Source organism: Acanthochromis polyacanthus, chromosome 23, assembly GCF_021347895.1.
Source record: "Acanthochromis polyacanthus isolate Apoly-LR-REF ecotype Palm Island chromosome 23, KAUST_Apoly_ChrSc, whole genome shotgun sequence".
Classification (NCBI taxonomy): Eukaryota; Metazoa; Chordata; class Actinopteri; family Pomacentridae; genus Acanthochromis; species Acanthochromis polyacanthus.
The window spans coordinates 25,624,023-25,645,419 of NC_067135.1; the positions used below are offsets into that span (position 1 = coordinate 25,624,023).

General features: G+C 40.7%; 1 protein-coding gene and 1 long non-coding RNA gene across 5 annotated transcripts in view; one reads left to right on the plus strand and one right to left on the minus strand.

Moving 5' to 3' along the window:
* The window catches only part of LOC110971042 (butyrophilin subfamily 2 member A2-like), a 184,496-nt gene extending 169,907 nt beyond the window's left edge, over positions 1–14,589 (plus strand). The window contains exon 7 of the mRNA XM_051943926.1: positions 14,379–14,589. Coding sequence (XP_051799886.1) covers positions 14,379–14,588 — 210 coding nt within the window. The 3' untranslated portion in view covers position 14,589. The remainder of the gene's footprint in view (positions 1–14,378) is intronic.
* Positions 1–21,397, minus strand: part of LOC127532342 (uncharacterized) — a 116,572-nt gene that overhangs the window by 24,920 nt on the left and 70,255 nt on the right. The window lies entirely within an intron of this gene.

Genomic DNA, 21,397 nt, shown 5'->3' on the forward strand with positions numbered 1-21,397 from the left:
TCACATTATTCTGTTTACCAGCTGAGTAATGGGATTAACATTAAACATTTACAAAGTAAGCATAGATATTAAGGTTAAGACTCTAAAGTAATATTTATTAAAAACATATTTGAAGAGGAATTTAAAGAATGAGGTCAAGAGGTCAGGTAACTGTCTTGTGAACTGAACACATCTTTACTTATCCTGAATTCATTTTTTCTGAATTAGTTACAGTTTTTCTCAGTCGCTTTGGTTCATTTCTCAGATCAGAATTAAAATTCTCTAAACTCCTTGTTCAGTCTTCACATCATCGTGTCACTTGTGCACATCAAGAAAGCAGTTTCTCATTTTTTCAACAAGTTGCAAAATGCTTTGGTCCATCCATGCAATGATTCTGTACAATTCTCTGCTATTTCCTACATTATCAATTGCTTTTGTCATGTGCTCAAAATGTTATTATCATGGGTCTCTGTTGAATAGTCTCAGCTCTCACAACATTTAGGCATTAATTCATCGCTTAAGTCTTTACATGCAGAATGGTTGAACATATATGTCAGGATGTTTCTATACATTTCTATAACAAACACACCAATTCAGGACAGATTTAGAAAAAAAATCTAAATCTGTCCTTAATTGGTTAATTGCTCCCAGGTAAATCTTGACTTTCTCTAATGAAGGGAAATGTGTGAAGGGTTAGAATTTTCTGAAATCGTTCAAAGACACAAGAGAATAAATTTCTGATGTGATGAGAATTTGTGTGTAATTCCTACAGCACTGGAAGTACAGTTCTCCCTGAGGAGATTGTCCTATGTTCACATTTCTACTTTTATTTTTTTGTTTTTTTCTTTGTGCTATGCAGCGCTGTTTTCCTTTCTGTATCAATAACATGGTCTGTCAAGAAATTGTAAAAACAGTAAAAGTGTAAACTGAATCTTGTCCAGTCTCTTGCAATCAATCTCCCACACACAAAGGTGTAACTTGCAACTTTCATCAAAACTTACGTAAACCATCTTCAGCATCAGAGCCTTCACCAGAGTAACTGTTATATCAGAGCATACTAAGCAATTTGACTGTCTTGTCTGTACACAATGAACAAGACTTGTCATTGTGACAGCACTGACATGTTCATTGACACAGAAATTTAATTTTTGAGCGATAGACTAAGAATTTTGCACAAAAAAATGGCTTTGCAGGTAATCCATGTTGTTTTGCTACTTGTGCGACGTGTTTTGAGAAATGCACAAACTGTTTTGAGAATTTCAATTCTGATCTGAGAAACGCACTAAAGCAATTGAGAAAACTGTAAAACACTGAATGAGTCATGTTTTATTCTTTTGGTTCTCAGGAGGAAATGCATCTGTTCACCTGGTTTGGATTCTGGCTGCTTGTCCTCTGCAACCTCCCAGTAACTGAAGGTAAACTGGAACATCAGCAATGCTTCAAAATCTCAGACATAATTACAGTTGAATCACAGAAGTATGGTAAGAATATGTGTCTTTGCTGTAAAAAAAATTACCTGTAAAAGCAAAATGTAAGTTAGATAGATAGATAGATAGATAGATAGATAGATAGTGGTGGCTGGTGGTGAAATGTGTTGGTGGGCTAACAAATGCATAATACCGATTAAATGGTTAACACAGCTGCAAAAGCAACATCACCTATGATACACAGTTACATCAATTACAGGTACACTATACTTTTTTAGTGCTCTACATCAACACCCTCTCTCACTCACTCACTCTCTCACTCACACACACACACACACACACACACACACACACACACTCTCTCTCTCTCTCCCCCACGCCATAACTTTTGGGACCTACCATTGACTCCCATTCAAATCTAAACCCCTAACCCTAACCCTAACCTTAACCAACACCAAAACAATGCCTAACCCTAAAGAAACGTTTTTGCACTTTTACTTTTTTCAGTAACAACAACATGGCCAAGAAAGCACTGTTTCCCCTCATGGGGACCCAACCGAGGTCCCCACAAGTGACATTTTTTCTGGTTTTCCTATACTTGTGGGGACATTTGGTCCCCACAACCCTATAATTACCAGTCCACACACACACACACACACACACACACACACACACACACACACACACGTTTGTTTTTCTATACCGGTGGGGACTTACCATTGACTCCCATTCATATCTAACTCCTAACCCTTACCCTACCCTAACCTTAACCATCACCAAATCAATGCCTAACCCTAAACAAACGTTTTTGCCACTTTTACATTTTTTTATTAACAACAATATGGCCAAGAAAACGGTGTTGCCACCCGTGGGGACTCATTTTAGGTCCCCACCGTAAGACAAGTCCCCACCTTTATAGCAAATAGTCAGGTCAAAGTCCCCACTGGAATAGCAGAAACAAGTACACACACACACACACACACACACACACACACACACACACACACACACACACACACCACTACAAAATGTCTTCCAACTGCAACGACTGCCCACAGATAGCCTGCTGCAACTGTCTTATTACAACTGTTTGGCGACATGTAGTGCAAACAACACCTTCAGTACAACAGATGACTTCAGCAAAAACAAAGTGTCACAGTCCTTTAGCAGGTCAACATGGGCCTACCTTATTTGAAAAGAAGCTCACATCGACGGCCGATGTGATCCCAGTCTCTTAACTTCCAGCTTTCCTCCAAAGACATTGAGGAAAATGGACATGAAAGCAAATAAGCCACCTCGTTCATGCTAGCTTAACCTTTTCTCGCTGCGTCAAAGGCCTGTGGGCTGACCGAAGTTAGCCCAAATGATCAGTAAATCACGGGGGCGGGACATGACACCTGTCAATCACTTACAAGAACGAAATGAATGAAAGCGAACTGTATCTGCTGGGGCTGTAAAAAATAACCCCATTTAGAGATATTTTATGTTTTTCTTTTAACTGATTGGTGCTGTTGCTACCTTTGTTTTCACCTAAACTTAAAACAATCTGTTGCAAGTTATTTTGAAAATAATTTTCTCATCTTTTTTGTGTTGGCCTGGGAGGGCTTAGCCCTGTTAGCCCATTTATACCAGCCGTCCCTGATAGATCGATAGATAGATAGATAGATAGATAGATAGATAGATAGATAGATAGATAGATTAAACCTTTATTAGATTAAACCTTTATTAATCCCCACAGCAGGGAAATTTACATTGTACAGCAGCAAAGAGGACATTGAATAAAAGAGAGATTGCAGCACACAAAGCACACAGCGCATATGTATATAAATAAGAATATTTTCTTCAGAAGAAGAAAGAAAAGAAGCAGTATTTACAGCAAGACTTTTTGAAATTGCACAGCGACATTATTTACATTTCCTATTGCACAGTTGTAAATGGGTGAACAGAAACTACTGGGAGCAGGTTTGATTGTAAAGTCTGACTGCAGCAGGAAGGAAGGAGCTGCGGTATCTCTCCTTTAGACACCGCGGGTGAAGCAGTCTGTCACTGAAGGAGCTGCCCAGTGATCTCACTGTTTCCTGCAGAGGCTGGGAGGTGCTCTCCATGATAGACCACAGCTTTGTCATCATCCTCCTGTCTCCCACCACCTCCACAGGATCAAGGGGGCAGCCCAGGACAGAACTGGCTTTCTTTACCAGTTTGTTTAGTCTCCTCCTGTCTACAGCCGTGATGCTGCTGCTCCAGCAGACCACTCCATACATGATGCCTGATGCCACCACAGAATCATAAAAGGTCTTCAGAAGTGCTCCCTGCACCCCGAAGGACCTCAGTTTTCTGAGCAGGTGCAGTCTGCTCTGACCTTTCTTGTAAAGTGCGCTGGTGTTAGTAGTCCAGTCCAGTTTCTTGTTTAAGTGAACACCCAGGTACCTGTAGGAGTCCACAATCTCAATGTCTGTTCCCTGGATGTTCACTGGTGTAGGAGAAGTGTGTCTGTTCCTGCTAAAGTCCACCACCAGTTCCTTGGTTTTCACCGCATTGATCTGGAGGCTGTTCAGCCGGCACCAGTCCACAAAGTCCCGGTTAAGTTCTCTGTACTCCTCCTCATCTCCGTCCGTGATGAGGCCGACGATGACAGAGTCGTCAGAGAACTTCTGAAGATGGCAGTTTGTGGTGTGATGGGAGAAGTCTGCAGTGTAGAGGATGAAAAGACAGGGGGCAAGGACAGTCCCCTGTGGGGCCCCTGTACTGCTGACCACAGTGTCGGACACACAGTCCCCTGCCCTCACAAACTGTGGCCGGTTGGTGAGGTAATCCAGCAGCCACACTGTGAGGTGAGAGTCCACTCCTGTCTGCTCCAGATTGTCCCCCAGAGGCACAGGCTTAATGGTGTTGAAGGCACTGGAGAAATCATAAAACATGATTCTCACAGTGCTCTTCGTCTTCTCCAGGTGAGAGAGACATCTGTGCAGGAGGTAGGTCACTGCATCATCAACCCTGATGCCGGGCTGGTAGGCAAACTGCAGCGGGTCCAATGATTAGCTCACCAGGGGTCGCAGATGATAAAGGACCAACCTCTCCAAGGTCTTCATCAGGTGGGATGTTAGTGCCACCGGCCTGAAGTGGTTGAGGTCCTTGGGGTGCGATATCTTCGACACCGGTACACGCAGGACGTCTTCCACAGCTGTGGGACTCTCCCCAGTCAGGCTCAAGTTGAAAATATGTTCCACAATCCTGCTCAGCTGATCTGCGCAGGACTTGAGGAGCCTGGAGCTGATGCCATCCGGACCCGTAGCCTTCCTGATCTTCAGTCTGCTCAGTTCTCTCTTCACCTGGGATGTTGACAGGGACAAGTTGGGGCACGAGGGCTGTGTGCTGGTTATGAGTGTGGGGCCCTGTGGAGGAGGGGAGGTGTGATGGTAGGAGAACTGTGGAGCTGTAAGGAGGGGGAATATAGCGGGAGTGTACAGTCAGCAGAGGGTGCAGACAGATGCAGTGGTGGTTGCTGCAGGGTGGACTGGTCCGGGGGAGGGGTGGCTGACTGTTCAAACCTGTTAAAGAAGGTGTTCAGATCATTCACCCACTCCTGGTCTCGTCCCAGTTCCGTCTTGGGATCTTTGTGGCCAGAGATGGTTTTCAGGCCCCTCCAGACCCCCGCTGACATTGTTCTGCAGCAGCTGATCCTCCATCCTCTTCCTGTAGCTATATTTCCCCTCTCTGATCTTTCTCCTTTGTTCTCTCTGTGTTAACATGATGTCCTTAGAAGGAAGCCTGACCTTCACAAACGTGGACATGCAAGTTACTATACCTACATGCATGCATTCATATTTGTGTGTTGTGTGTGCATACTATTATTATTATTATTATTACACTATTATTATTATTATCATTATTATTAACAACAACAACAACAACACAATAATAATAATAGGCTGCACAGTGGCGTAGTGGTTAGCACTTCGCCTTGCAGCAAGAAGATCCCGGTTCAAATCCCGGGGTGGGCCTGGGATCTTTCTGCAAGGAGTTTGCATGTTCTCCCTGTGCATGCGTGGGTTTTCTCCGGGTACTCCGGCTTCCTCCCACAGTCCAAAAATATGCTGAGGTTAATTGATTACTCTAAATTGCCCGTAGGTGTGAATGTGAGAGTGATTGTCTGTCTGTATATGTAGCCCTGTGACAGACTGGTGACCTGTCCAGGGTGTCCCCCTGCCTTCGCCCGAGTCAGCTGGGATAGACTCCAGCACCCCCCGCGACCCTAGTGAGGATAAAGTGGTGTATAGAGGATGGATGGATGGATAATAATAATAATAATAATTAGATGCTTTGTAATTGATGACATTTTTGCATATAGCAATATTTGACACCATAAGCAAAATTTTTCAATTCAAACAAATTTTGGTTGATGACTGAATCGATGAAGAAGCATAAACATGAAGTGAAACAACAAAATATGTTTCATTTATATATTTATGTGCATTTTTCATCCCTCTATTACAATCACTGATTCAAATTCTCTTCTGTTGTTAATACTTTATGAAATGTGTTTTAGTATTATTCTTGATTTTGAAAATTTTACCCATTTACCATAAAAGAAATATTTTAGAAAAATTAGATAATGTCAAAAACATCACATTTTTAAGTTAACATTTTTTTTTATTTTATTTGAGAATAAACATGTACTTTCAATAACAACACATTTGTACATTTCAGCAAATGGGCTAAAAGCTTAAAAAATATTCCTATTCTTATAATGTGGTCATGCAGACTGAATCCATTGTGTTCCTGTCTTTGCAGCACAGTCACAGCTGATTTCTTCACCTCCATCAGTCATTGCTCTGGCTGGTGAGGACGTCCTGCTGCCGTGTCACCTTCAACCTCCCATCAGTGCCAGTTCCATGGCTGTGGAGTGGACCAGACCTGGTTTAGACCCAGAGTACGTCCACGTTCACCAGGATGGACGGCTGGTGTATCACAACCAGAACCCCTGGTATCAGTACCGCACTGTTCTGTTTGTGGATCAAATGATCAATGGAAACGTCTCCCTGAAGCTCTTCAGTGTCAAAATGTCTGATGCAGGAAAATACAGTTGCTACCTTCCCTCGTTATGGAGGGAATCTTTGGTCCAACTCACCGTGGGTAAGAAAACGTGCTGCAGTAGATGAACAAAAATTGACTAAACTGACTTTTAATATGCATATGTGGTTTCAAATGTGCATGGGCACCCGTATAGCTCAAGAGGTTAAGTGGGCGAACCATGTATAGAGACTGGTCCCGACACAGCGGCCTGAGTTTGATTCCCACTCGTAGCCCTTCACTGCATGTCTTTCCCCCACTCTTCTCCCACATTTCCTGTCTGTCTCTTAACTGCACCTATCGAAAAGGCCCAAAAAATGTGCAGCTTTCTGTTATATGTATGCATTTTATATAATAATTTATACAACAAAAATGAAGCAGTTGGCTGTAGCTGAGTTAATGCAAGTTCTTCATGAAGGAGAACTTGAGTCATTTTGTGGCTTCAACTGATGCCTTTAAAAGCCATAGTGGGATAGTAGTAGTGTTGTAATTTGTAACTCTTTTTTGTAAGATGATGATCAGAATTCTTAGTGATTTACTCAAGCTAGATTTTCTGAAACAGTCTGGAGGTGAAGTATTTTCTGCAGCACCTTGAGATCCCCGTTCATGAACACCTGGACCAGCCCAGTAAACATGTTTGATTTTGTGGCAAGTAAACTCAGCTCTCACTTTGGGTGTATGAGGACCAAATGGCACGTACCATCGTCCCTTTTTGCCATACTGCCACTGTAACTTCCACAGAGCTGCAGCTGCAGCCGTTTTGGTGGACTTTACCTGTCTGCTGCTTCAGGAGACTACTTTCTTCAGCCTAACAGCTTCTTTCGCAGCTGGTGTCCACCAGCAGGGTTTTTAGGTTACAGCCACAACAGGCACCAGTGACCTTCTGGTCACAGCTCCTTACAGACTCCATGTCCCTTAAACTCCTACAGGATGCAGGAGAAATCTTCCAGAGTTTAAGTTGAATCAGGAGCCTCCACCAGATGTTCCAGATCATCCTCACTGTATGTTTGGGCTTACAGGTCTGTTCAGACATACTAATGGAGGTCTGATGACTACAAAGTTGATCATCAAGCTAAGGTTCTCTGGTACAAGGTACAATTTTGAACCACCTTAGGCTCAGTCGTGGTGTTGTCACGGATTTACAGTGCCTTGTGAAAGTATTCGGCCCCCTTGAACTTTTCAACCTTTCGCCACATTTCAGGCTTCAGACATAAAGATATAAAATTGTAATTTTTTGTCAAGAATCAACAACAATTGGGACACAGTCGTGAAGTGGAACGAAATTTATTGGATATTTTAAACTTTTTTAACAAATAAAACCTGAAAAGTGGGGCGTGCAATATTATTCGGCCCCCTTGCATTAATACTTTGTAGCGCCACCTTTTGCTGCAATTACAGCTGCAAGTCGCTTGGGGTATGTCTATCAGTTTTGCACATCCAGAGACTGAAATTCTTGCTCATTCTTCCTTGCAAAACAGCTCGAGCTCAGTGAGGTTGGATGGAGAGCGTTTGTGAACAGCAGTCTTCAGCTCTGCCCACAGATTCTCGATTGGATTCAGGTCTGGACTTTGACTTGGCCATTCTACACCTGGATACGTTTATTTGTGAACCACTCCATTGTAGATTTGGCTTTATGTTTTGGATCATTGTCCTGTTGGAAGATAAATCTCCGTCCCAGTCTCAGGTCTTTTGCAGACTCCAACAGGTTTTCTTCCAGAATGCTCCTGTATTTGGCTCCATTCATCTTCCCATCAATTTTAACCATCTTCCCTGTCCCTGCTGAAGAAAAGCAGGCCCAAACCATGAGGCTGCCACCACCATGTTTGACAGTGGGGATGGTGTGTTCAGGGTGATGAGCTGTGTTCCTTTTACGCCAAACATATCATTTTGCATTGTGGCTGTTATGTGCCACAGTCTCTCTCTCTTTCTCTCTCTCTCGCTCTCTTTCTCTTTGGTTTGGCTCTCTCTCCTCCTTCCGCCTGCTGCTCACCTGAGTGCAATCGGCACTCAGGTGATGATGATGATGAGGGAATAAAAGGGACAGGGAGTGCAGAGATTGGGGGCACGACACGGCACAGACACCTGGACAGGTAGGAGGGAGTTTACCTTCCTCCGTGGTTTTTCTTCCTTCCAAGCTGGTTTTCCTCGTGCATGCTTAGGTGCCGGGGTTTTTGTTGGTTTACTTTGTTGTATTAATTTGGGCTGGAGATCGCCGACAGTTTCGTTATTCGTCTCTTGTTTATTTTAGCCTTAGTTCTTATTTTTAGGTAGTTTAGGGGGAGACGCTGGGAGCGACGGCCCACTGCGTGGTTGGCCCAGCGTCTTCCCACTTTTGTTCTTTTGTCTGGGGTCTCCAGCCCTCCTTTGTTTTGCTTTCGTTTATGTTATTTCTATTGATTATCTTGGGGTGGCCAAATAAAGCCTGTGGGTTTAATTGGAGATATCATGTGTGGCGTCCTTCTGTATATGCTGCGGCCTCTCTCCCCTATTGAGCCTGTGTTTTCAGTCTGTGAGGGCCGTAACAGTGGCCAAAAAGTTCGATTTTGGTTTCATCTGACCAGAGCACCTTCTTCCACATGGTTGGTGTGTCTCCCAGGTGGCTTGTGGCAAACTTCAAACCAGACTTTTTATGGATATCTTTGAGAAATGGCTTTCTTCTTGCCACTCTTCCATAAAGGCCAGATTTGTGCAGTGTACGACTGATTGTTGTCCTATGGACAGACTCTCCCACCTCAGCTGTAGATCTCTGCAGTTCATCCAGAGTGATCATGGGCCTCTTGGCTGCATCTCTGATCAGTCTTCTCCTTGTTCCAGGTGAAAGTTTAGAGGGACGGCCGGGTCTTGGTAGATTTGCAGTGGTCTGATACTCCTTCCATTTCAATATGATTGCTTGCACAGTGCTCCTTGAGATGTTTAAAATTTGGGAAATCTTTTTGTATCCAAATCCGGCTTTAAACTTCTCCACAACAGTATCTCAGACCTGCCTGGTGTGTTCCTTGGTCTTCATGATGCTCTCTGCACTTTAAACAGAACCCTGAGACTATCACAGAGCAGGTGCATTTATACGGAGACTTGATTACACACAGGTGGATTCTATTTATCATCATCAGTCATTTAGGACAACATTGGATCATTCAGAGATCCTCACTGAACTTCTGGAGTGAGTTTGCTGCACTGAAAGTAAAGGGGCCAAATAATATTGCACACCCCACTTTTCAGTTTTTTATTTGTTAAAAAAGTTTAAAATATCCAAAAAATTTCATTCCACTTCACGATTGTGTCCCAATTGTTGTTGATTCTTGACAAAAAATTAAAATTTTATATCTTTATGTTTGAAGCCTGAAATGTGGCGAAAGGTTGAAAAGTTCAAGGGGGCCGAATACTTTCACAAGGCACTGTAGATAGGACTCGAGCAGGGGAACCATGCTACCGGGGCAGAGGTGGAAAATAGAAAGAGGTTTATTGTCAGGATGTGTTATTGGCGATGGATGAGGGTCCGGGGTGCGTTCAGGAGGGGGTGAAGGGTTGGTCCGGTTCTGGAGGGGGTGAGCCGGAGATCGGCGGCCGTTGTCGGTTCCGGGAGGGGAGCCGAATGTGGCGGTGGATGGTAGGTGGATCCCTGGTGGTGTGAGAGCTCGGTGGTGAACGGAGATCCAGGGAGGGAAGGCAGACACTGACGATCCAGGCGGGGATGAGGGACGAACCGGGCTGACAGATGGCAGGTGGATCCGGGGGGGGGCACCAGGAGGGGGAAAGCCAGGAGGGGGTCCGGAGGGGTATACGGTGTCTGGAGGGTCCAATGGAGGGGAAACAGGCGGAGCACGGCAGGCAGGAGTCCGGACAGCTGGTTTGGTGTGTCGAGTCAGCCCGGTCTCACGGGGATTTGTGAAACTGTCACGTCAGTTTTTGTTTCGGTTTCGTGCGCACCAACACGATGTCGTCATGTTTTTCGTGCCGCTCACCACGACCGAAACCCGCTGTGGTAATCACATCTGAAAGTGGTTTATACCGGCGGATTCATGACGATCTAAGCTGTCCATCGGCGTTTGTGGCCGCCGCTTCGGCCGCCGCTTCGGCCGCCGGACATTCTTTAAATTCCTATGCAAATTCGGCGGATTCATGACGATTTAAGCTGTCCATCGGCGTTTGCGGCCGCGACTGCGGCCGCCATTGCGGCCACCATTGCGGCCGCCGGACATCCGGCCACAGCAGCGGCCGCAAACGCCGATGGACAGCTTAGATCGTCATGAATCCGCCGGTATAAACCACTTTCAGATGTGATTACCACAGCGGGTTTCGCTCGTGGTGAGCGGCACGAAAAACATGACGACATCGTGTTAGTGCGCACGAAACCGAAACAAAAACTGACGTGACAGTTTCACGAATCCCCGTGAGACCGTGTTGGTCGAGTACAACAATCTGGCGGAGAATGGAGGAGTGAACCAGTCTTCTTATAGCAGAGGCAGGTGATTAGTAGAATGTGCTCCAGCTGTCCAGACTCCAGCAAGGCAGCTGATTACCTGAGTGGAGGCAGCCTTGTGGCTGCACTCCACTCAGTGCATTGCTGGGGAGAGGGAGAGAGAAAGAGAAGAGGAGAGAGGAAGAGGGAGAGAGAAGGGGAGAAGGAGAGAGGACACGAGAGGGGGAGAGAAAAAAGGGGGAGACAGATGGGGGAAGGGTATTTGGATGCCAGGTAGGAAGTGGGTGAGGAGAGGGCCCTGACAGGTGTTCCTTATGGCCAATCTACAGTGCCTGTCATAAGTATTCACCCCCTTTGATGTTTTACCCTTTTATTGCTTTCATAAATCAATCATGGTCAATAAAATTGAGCTTTTTTTAACAAAAAAATTTATTGAAAAAAAACTCTTTAATGTCAAAGTGAAAACAGATTTCTATAAAGTAATGTTAATGAAAGAAAACTATATAAATGAAAATAATTGTTTGCATAATTATTCACCCCCTTCAAGTCAGTATTTAGTAGATGCACCTTTGGCTGCAATCACAGCAGTGAGTCTGTGTGGATAGGTCTCAGTCAGTCTTGCTCATCTGCCCACTGTAATTTTGCTCCATTCTTCTTTGCAAAACTGCTCAAGCTCTGTCAGGTTGCGCGGGTATCGTGCATGAACAGCCCTTTTCAAGTCCAGCCACAAATTCTCTATAGGATTGAGGTCTGGGCTTTGACTCGGCCACTCCAGAACATTTACCTGGTTCTTTTTTAACCATTCCTGTGTAGCTTTTGCAGTATGTTTTGGATCATTGTCTTGCTGGAAAAAAATCTTCTCCCAAGACGTAGTTCTCTTGCAGACTGAAAAAGATTGTCCCCCAGGATTTCAGTGTATTTTGCAGCATTCATTCTGCCCTCTATCTTTACAAGCCTTCCAGGTCCAGTTGCTGAGAAACATCCCCACAGCATGATGCTGCCACCACCATGCTTCACAGTGGGGATGGTGTGTTTTTGGTGATGTACAGTGTTTGGTTTCTGCCAAACATGACATCTTGTCTGATGGCCAAAAAGCTCAATTTTGGTCTCATCAGACCAAAGAATCTTCTTCCACTTGACCATGGAGTCTTCCACGTGCTTTTTGGCAAACTCTAGTCGAGATCTAATCTGACTTTTCTTCAACAGCGACTTTCTCATTGCCACTCTCCCATAAAACTTTGACCGGTGAAGAACCCGGGCAGCAGTTGCTACATGCACAGTCTCTCCCATCTCAGCAGCTGAAGCTTGTAACTCCTTCAGAGCAGTTGTAGGGGTCTTGGTGGCTTCTCTCACTAGTCTCCTATTTGCACAGTCACTCAGTTTACGAGGGCGGCCTGATCTAGGCAGATTCACACAAGTGCCATATTCCTTCCATTTCTTGATAATTGATTTCACTGAACTCCGTGGGATGTTCAGTGCCTTGGAATTTTTTTTGTAACCATCCCCTGAATTGTACTTCTCAATAACCCTTTCCCTGAGTTGCTTAGAGTGTTCTTCTGTCTTCGTGGTGTAATGGTAGCCAGGAATACTGATCAACCACTCTCTGGACCCTTCAGACACAGGTGTTTTACAACTCAATCACTTGAAACACACCCACACCACTCAGGTGATCTTCATTTCACTAATTGTGAGACTATTGGCAACAATTTGATGGACCTCTATTGAATTAGACCATTAAATTAAAAAGGGGGTGAATAATTATGCAAACAATTATTTTTATTTATATGATTTTCTTTCATTAACATTACTTTATAGATATCTGTTTTCACTTTGACATTAAAGAGTTTTTTCCAAAACATTTTTGTGTTAAGAGAGCCAAATTTTATTGACCATGATTCATTTATGAAAGCAATAAAAGGGTAAACCATCAAAGGGGGTGAATACATATGATAGGCACTGTATGACGAGCACAGAAGTCCAATAACAGAACATCACTTGGATTCAGATCAGGCAGAGCGTTCCTCCCAATTATTCCCCTCCTGGTTTTTCCACTATTGCCTGCATGAGCGTTAAAGTCCCCCAGGAGAACTATGGAGTTCCCAGCTGGAAACCCTTCCAGGAGCCACACAGAAACTCCAAGAAGGTCCAGTCTTCTGAGCTGCTGTTTAGTGCATTAGCACAAACAATAGAACAGAACACCAATAACAAGCTCTTTTTTTTTTTTGATAAATGTAAAGATTCTGCACTGTGTTTATTTCATGCATCTTTAAAAAACGTAAAACAAGATGCTATGAGTATGTGCAAGTGTTTTAGATTTTGTCTCTCACATTTCCAGGTGCTGCCTCCTCACCTGTTGTAGCAGTGACTGATAAAAGCAGCAATTCAGTGATGTTACAGTGTGAGTCTGCAGGCTGGTATCCACAGCCTGAGGTGTTGTGGCTGGACGGTGATGGAAACCTCCTCTCTGCTGGACCTACAGAGACAGTCAGAGGTCCTGATGACCTCTATACTGTCAGCAGAAAAGTGACTGTGGAGAAGAAACACAGCAACAAGTTCACCTGCAGAGTCCAGCAGAAAAACATCAACCAGAGCAGAGAGACATGGATCCATGTTCCAGGTAGAAATAATGACGGAAATGATGAGTTTCAGCTGAAAACAGTTGAGGTTTGGTGATTTGTAACTGCAGTGTTTTTATGATTTCAGATGATTTCTTCGAGGTCTCGTGTAACTGTACTGCTTCTGTCACCTTGAGTGTGATGTTTGGCCTCATGTTGGTTTTAGGAGTCTCATTTTTTATCTGGAAACAGAAGCAAAACAAAAGCAGTGAGTCAAAACTGAGTTTGATTTATCCAAAATGCATTTTATGTCAAAGCTCTGCAATGATTAAGCTATCAAGTTAAAAAAAAAAGAGATCAGAACACAGTTATAAATGTTCACCTAATGTTCACATATAAAAGTGAAAATCTAGACTTTTTTAAAATGTTACAGCATCAAGGTAAAACTGCAAATATACTTAGAAATAAGGTTCTAGTTTCAAATGTTTCATTACATTTGTGATCTGATCAAAAACTTCTTGATACCAGTAGATGTGTGTTTAACTTTGGGTTTTGTGTTTTAATAAATGTTTTACTGCAGAAATGAAACAGCGCCAACAACGGAAGGAAGAGGAACAAAAGCTGATGACAGAAATCAATAAAATAGAAGATTTGGACAAGAAAAAGGCAAAACTCGATGAGGAGCGCATGAAGAATCAGGAAGAACAGAACAATGTGACACAGGCAATTGGTGCTCTAAAGAGAATGACGGTGGAACTGGAGAAGCAGAAAGAAAAACTCAAATTCCAAAGCGAAGAGGCAGAAAAGAAATCTGGGGAACAGGAGAAGAAGATGATGTTACTGGATGAAGAAGTGATGAATAAGGAGGGAGATAAGACAGCAAACATAGCACAGGGATACTTTAAACTAAAGGACATCATGACTGAGGTCATATGGAGCCTGGAGGAAAGAAAGAAAGATCATCAACAACTGAACATGAACACAAACAAAATAATCAAGGCTGCATATGATGAGGTTAATAAACTGACAGAAAAGAAGCAGAAACTGGAGATCAGCATGGAGCAAATGAAACAACTAATAGAGGAGATGGAGAATCACAAGAAAGCACTTCAGAGCAAACTACAGTCAGACAAATGAAGGAAAGAGAAGTTTAATGTTTTAATATTAGTCAAATTAAAAACCAGTTAACAGATTCATTTTCCATTTTGAATGCTGAACAGTGTCAGATTCAAAGTTTATTTGACGTGTCCCAGATTTATACTGTCAGTAAAACACTTTGATTATAACACTGTGATTTCACAGTTTAACTCTCCAACACTCTGCTGTTGATCATTTAAAGACTGAAAGTTCTGGCAAAAGACAGCCAAACCTTTATACAATGTAAATTTGAATGAAGATCAGGTTTCTAATATTCATTTTTATTCTGAAGTTGTAGTAATTTTGAAATAAGTTTTATATTTCCTATTTAATAATTCACCTAAATTTCCTTTCCAGTGTGTAGTCTTCTACCGCACCATGTGGAAGTGATATTTTTTTGTCTTTAGTTTTGTCTTTTGTGCTAACTTGTATCTGTAGATAATGTTTTTGTGTATGTCTTGATTTTCATTTTTTTCCGTTTGTGTTTCTTTTTTGCAGTGTTTTTGTGATTTTTCCTAACAGACATGCTGCACAAATAAATCTTGTTATCAAAGTTGTGCCACAATTTTATTATGAGAAATATATTTCAATTATTACATAATATCGAGTTGATGATATCTGGAAACAATTGGTTAAATTTAAATCCATTTAAATAAAAATTACCATGAAATTCAGCTTTAAAGAAACTAACTAACTTTGTTCTACTGCTACATTTCTGTGTTCTCTCTCCTCCTTCATGGTTGATCTGTTCAGGACTTTAGATTGCAGTGAAAAATGAGCCACAGTGAAGCAAAAAAGGTAAAAATAGTGGTTAAAAAATAAACTCTTTTAGGGAAACCAGCTCTCTCCATTGAAACACTTAGAAAATGTATAGTTTACAAAATTCCAAGCTTGATTTATATTTATTTATGTGTTATAAAAAAAAACATTCTGAGAAAATTCTGCAAGTTCTTTCAATAATTTTAGTGTGAAGTCTTATTTAAATTCCCAGAATGTTCTTCTTAAAGGTAGGATAAATGAAGATGATCTAAAAATACATGCATTTGCTGTTAATGTTGTTTTACTGTTGCATTCTCAAAAGTGAGAACTGAGAACATTTGCGTTTTCAACTAGAGAAGCACTTGGATCTGTTTGTCTGTCTGTCTGTTTGTTTGTTTGTCTGTTAACAGCATAACTCAAAAAGTCATGGACGGATTTTCACCAAATTTTTACAGGATATCCGGAAGAGCAAAAGTAACAATCGATTAGATTTTGGAGGTGATCCGGATCACCGTCTGGATCCAGGATTTTTTGAAGGTCGAAGGACAATTGAGAGATGTCCTTCGACCTGAACCTGCTTGCTGTCCGGGCGGGTTGAGATGGACAGAAGAGGTAGAGAGGTGGTGGGGGAGGTAGAAGGGTAGAGGGGTGCAAATCTTCCTGGCCTTTAATCTGCAGCGTTTGTTGTAAATGTCCTGCAGGTTGGAGAGCGTGGTTCTGATGGTTCTCATTCCAGCGGATCACCCTCCTCAGGGCCAAGAAGTCCTGCTGGGTGCTGCTACCCATCCAGGTGGTGATACTCCCAGACAAAACACTCTCAATGGTGCAGCTGTAGAAGTTTCTGAGCACCTTAAAAGGGAGCATAAAGTCCCTCAGGCGTCAGAAGTGGTAGAGACGCTGTGAATATTTTAAATAATAAAGAATATTCTTTAATGTGTTCCTTAACAACATTCCCAAAACACTTTCAGAACATCGCAGACAGAATGTTCATTTCTTTCTTATGGGAGAATGTTCTGAAGTGTGTTCCCTCAGAAAAAAGGCAAAATGTTTTACCATTAATAAATCACATTACAGGAATGTTCTAAAACAGAAAACGATTCTGCCATTTGAATCCTCAAAAACATCTGGAAAACATTTTTTTGAATGTTGGCTCATGGAAATTTCTGTTTTGTTGTTATTGAACATTGTGTGACATTTCATAGAATAATGTCCTTTCATCATTAATATTCTTAGTTCTTAATATTTCACATTACAAGAACATTTAAAAAAACAGCTAAAAAGTTAGTCGAAGCTCATTAGCCAATGGAAGCACACTTTGGCCCCGCCTTACACCTGTGCAGCTGAATGTATTCATGCATTCAGTTACACCAAACCCTGGAAGAGAAGCAAATCAAAACCATCAGCAAACAACTGCATTTCTATAACAAACTGGAAAAGACTGGAACCTGGATTCACATCCAGACCCCAGTACAAGTGGTGAGTGGATCTCATATCGCATCATACTCCAAACAAGATTTTAGTCACCTAAAAACCGTTCATTCGGTTCCACAGTGAGCTGCTACTGTGTGCTGCTCTGGACGGTTTCCGTTTTCAAGCTGCTGGTGCTGAGTTGATGGATGTTGAAGTATGCACAGCAAAACACTGAAGCTGGAAGTGGGAATGCCAGATTTACTCATTAAAACCATGCTTTCTTTACCTATTTACCTGATCGGGTCTGTTTTTTTTTCGTTTTTTTTTCTTTTTTGGACTGGAAGCATCAGATTGTGAGCTTGAAAAACCTGAAAAGCCTGGTGGTGTGCAGCCCTCAGGCCTGGCTGCATTAATGTTGCTGCTGTGGTAAGAATATACTGTGCCAACTTTTTTTTTTACCCCTTTTTGATTTTTCCCCCTCCATTCAGATGTAATAACGCTTAAAGGGACTTTGCACATTAATTTAATTCTGTGAATGTTTTTGTAAACTTGAACTGTTGAATTTTATTGAATTGTATGATTTACTTACTTTACAAAGCTTTGTCTTATTTTGTAAATATTTCTTTCAGTTTATTATTTTTGCTGCTGTCCTTGATTTATGTCACATTTTTATTTCAATACAGTTGGTTAATTTTCCTCAAGCTCCATAGCTGTACCTGAACTAGCCCTGTTCTTTAATTAATGATTTATTTTGTGATTGTGTGTGTGTGTGTGTGTGTGTGTGTGTGTGTGTGTGTGTGTGTGTGTGTGTGTGTGTTTACAATTTCAAGTAATATGCACTTCCATTCAAAAGATTGGGGTCACTCACAATTTCATGTTTTCCATGATCTCACACTTTGCGAACATAATTGAATTGTTTTTGAAATTTTGAATTCATGTCTACACGGTTCATTTTCTCTTTTTGAAAAGAGTCTAAAATAAAACGATGCAGAAGCTTAGCAGCATGTTGAAGATCAAACTACAAAACATATGCAGTGTTTCATTATGTAGGCAAGAATAAATAATACAGCAGCAAACAGGACTGTTGCAGAGTTCTTCCTTTAATTCCTAAACTTTGCTTTGTATTCTTTGTTCAACACCATTAGCTAACACAATGTAGCATTAGAACACAGGAGTGATGGTTGCTGGAAATGTTCCTCTGTACCCCTATGGAGATATTCCATTAAAAATCAGCTGTTTACAGCTAGAATAGTCATTTACCACATTAACAATGTCTACACTGGATTTATGATTCATTAAATGCTATCTTCGTTGAAAAAATGCTTTTCTTTCAAAATTAAGGACATTTCTAAGTGATTCCAAACTTTTGAACAGCAGTGTGCATCAAATATGTCATCATATGTGTTAAAGTTCCTCTTTTGATTTCATGGAACATCACCTGTGTTTCTGACAACTTCCATTGAGTGTTTTTGTTAAAACAATACATTAACTTTGCAGGAACATTCGCATAGATTACAATTTAAAAAAAAACAACTTTTGAACATTTGATTAAAACATCTTGACATTCTCAGGATGTTTTGAGGATTCTTCAAGCAATGCTCAGACAACTTTTTCCAGATGTTATCGCGGTCTCAGATGACTTTCTTTGGAAAACATTCCAGTGATGTTTTAGTTTAGTTTAGTTTAGTTTATTATTTGGTCAGCAGATTATAAATTGACATACAGCATTATGTCCAAGATACAAAACAATATAAATCATTCATTCATCGTCATCATCATCATCATCTGCGACCAAAGAGTTTAGGCTGAAGTAAAAAACTTATATTGCCTAACCCTTTTCATAAATTAAAGTTTCTGCATTACCAAAGATGATAAATAAATGGAGACAAGAAGAGAAAAAAAATAAAAAGACTTACAATATCTATTCAGAACACAAGGAGGAACTAGTTCACAATGACTAGGTAGTTACACAAACATTTTGGAATCAGTTATTCCTGGTATTTTTCAAGAATTATTTGTTTGTACCGCTTTTTAAATGTTTTCAGAGTTTTACATGTTTTTGTTCTATCATCTAGTTTATTCCACTTGGTAAGTCCAGTTACAGAGATACATCTGCGTTTCTTGTTTAATCTTGCTCTGTTTTCATTTAATATGCAAGTACCTCTAAGATTATAGCGACTTTCTCTAAGTTTGAACATCCTTTGGATACAATTTGGAAGATTACTGTAGTGTGCCCTATATGTCACCGTTAGGGTATTAAGATCAATAATATCATATATTTTTAATGTTTTTAACGCCGAAAAAATTGGATTTGATGGTGCGTAATAATCAGCATGACTGACAATTCTTACTGCCTTTTTTTGAAGTAAGAAGATAGGGTCAATGTTTACTCTATAGTTATTTCCCCATAGTTCCGCTCCATAACTAAGGTATGGAAGAACAAGGGAATTATATAATAACATAAGTGAGTTTTGATTTAACACAGATTTCATTTTACCTATTATACCGATATTTTTTGCTAAACTAGACTTCATAGTATTTATATGCTGCTTCCAGCTAAGTTTTCCATCTACTGTGAATCATTAACAAAACATTTAGCCTGCAGTAGTTCAGTAAAACATCTTCCACCTGTCTAAACCTGTTCTTCTATTACAGCCCTTGTGGGGTTTTCTGACATTTAGTTCATTTAAATCAGTTTGGATTGTTGTGGCTGTATCTGATTGAGTTTTCTTAAGTGTTAGTAGGTTGATCTCTGTTTAAAGTGTTTAAAATCGTTTTCATGGTGTGTCCCTGCTTAGTCTTATCAAGGCAGTAAAGTCTTATCAGAAAGCAGAGCTGACTGTAAACCAAAGCTCATGGTAGCATAAATGATGACAAACCAACTTTATTTATCAATGAGGTTTTATTTTCCACAAATGTTGGTTTTTGTTTAATATTTAAGGTGTTTTGTTCCTTTATTATGACATAAATCAGACTCAGTAGAACATCACTGACAGAAATATCAGGAGACTTCCCATAGATCAGTGTTTATAGCCGTGTTATTACGTATCATTATCTCTGATTATTTTCATATTTCTAATGCATCTTGGTTAATATTTACGCAGGTAGAAAGTACACATTGCTGCATTGTTCATATAAATATCTTTGTTTTCTGCTTCACTTGAATGATTTCAGTTTCAGATTGAGTCACATATCATCACTATGGATTGTTTTACAGCTTTATAGATGAGGACCTGGACCAGCAATAAAGATTTAATGCACAGGATGTTCAAGGTAAATATCTTTATTGCACCAAATGGTTCATCCAATGAAATGCTTTTGATAGTCATCATTCACTCAGGGAATGTTACAAATGTTCATGTGGAGTCATTTGGACAGCTGACTCTGTAAAGGTAAGCTGCTGCTACTTTTCTATCACAAACTAAAACAGACAAAGTATCCAGAAATAATGATTATTTTTAACTAGAGTGGAAAATTATTGAAACATGGTTTTACCATTTATTATTGTTGCTGCTTTCACCTCAAAGGTCATTATAGTTGAATCAACAACTTATTTTACAGTCAAACTCCTGATGTGTGTCTCAGGAAAGTCTAAAGTGAATTCAAATAACAGTGATGATGTTTGAAGCATCTAAGCAGAAATTATTTGAATTAGTGATTTTCTACAGAGAACCATAACAATTTCCACTGTCAGTAGAAACTGTGAAAGTGAAATAAATGACCTGGCCGACAACAGCAACATAAGATACTCAATATTCTTTCGTGTTTACATCTCATATCTTACTGTTTCCTGTTTGGTTCATACTTTATATCCATATACATATTCATAAACACTGATGTCATGACGATATGAGCACAGCCTTTTAAAGTTTAAATGTCCTCTGAATTCATTGTTTCCAATGTTGCTTCTGAACGGTTGTTGTAAGTTATCAGGGAGGGAATTATTGTTTGCTCAGAACTTATTCTGCAGTCCTGACAGTAATTAAATCAATACATTTCAAGTATTTATTATAGAAAACATCATTTTTTGTTAATGTGACAGTAAGAAAATCCATCCAACAGTGAGCAGTTTAGTGTTTAAACCAACAGATATCCTGTTTAAGTGCTCAAAATCCAATGTTTTGGTAGAAAAGAACCACAACTCAGCATGCAGACCCAGATTTACCATACCTTTATTTTATATGAAATGTAATCAGTGTTCAAGACAACGCTGATGTCACTTCATTTACTCATTAACTTTGTCTTTTACTTTGACCTTTTTATCAGCTGCTCATGTAGATAATATTGAATCTTGCAGCACGTTTACTGCTGCACGCTGTTTTCTTTTCCAAACAGTCTTTTGGTGTACATTTTCTTTTTCTTTTTGTTTTACAGTTCTGCTCATTTTAAGATTGTGTCAATGATTACAAACAGCAAAATATTGTTGTTTTCAAAGTTACTGATATTATATTCCTGTCAAACCACCGCTCAAATCATTTAGAAACCGTTTTAGTCTGAATACTGAGCCTTGTGGAACACCACACGTAATACCCAACAAACAGGATGTTTTTTTGTTCAATCTGCACAAATCGTTGCCTGTTACTATGATAGGTTTACAGCCAGTTCAATACTGCTATGCCACACTTTGCCAAGTTATTAGT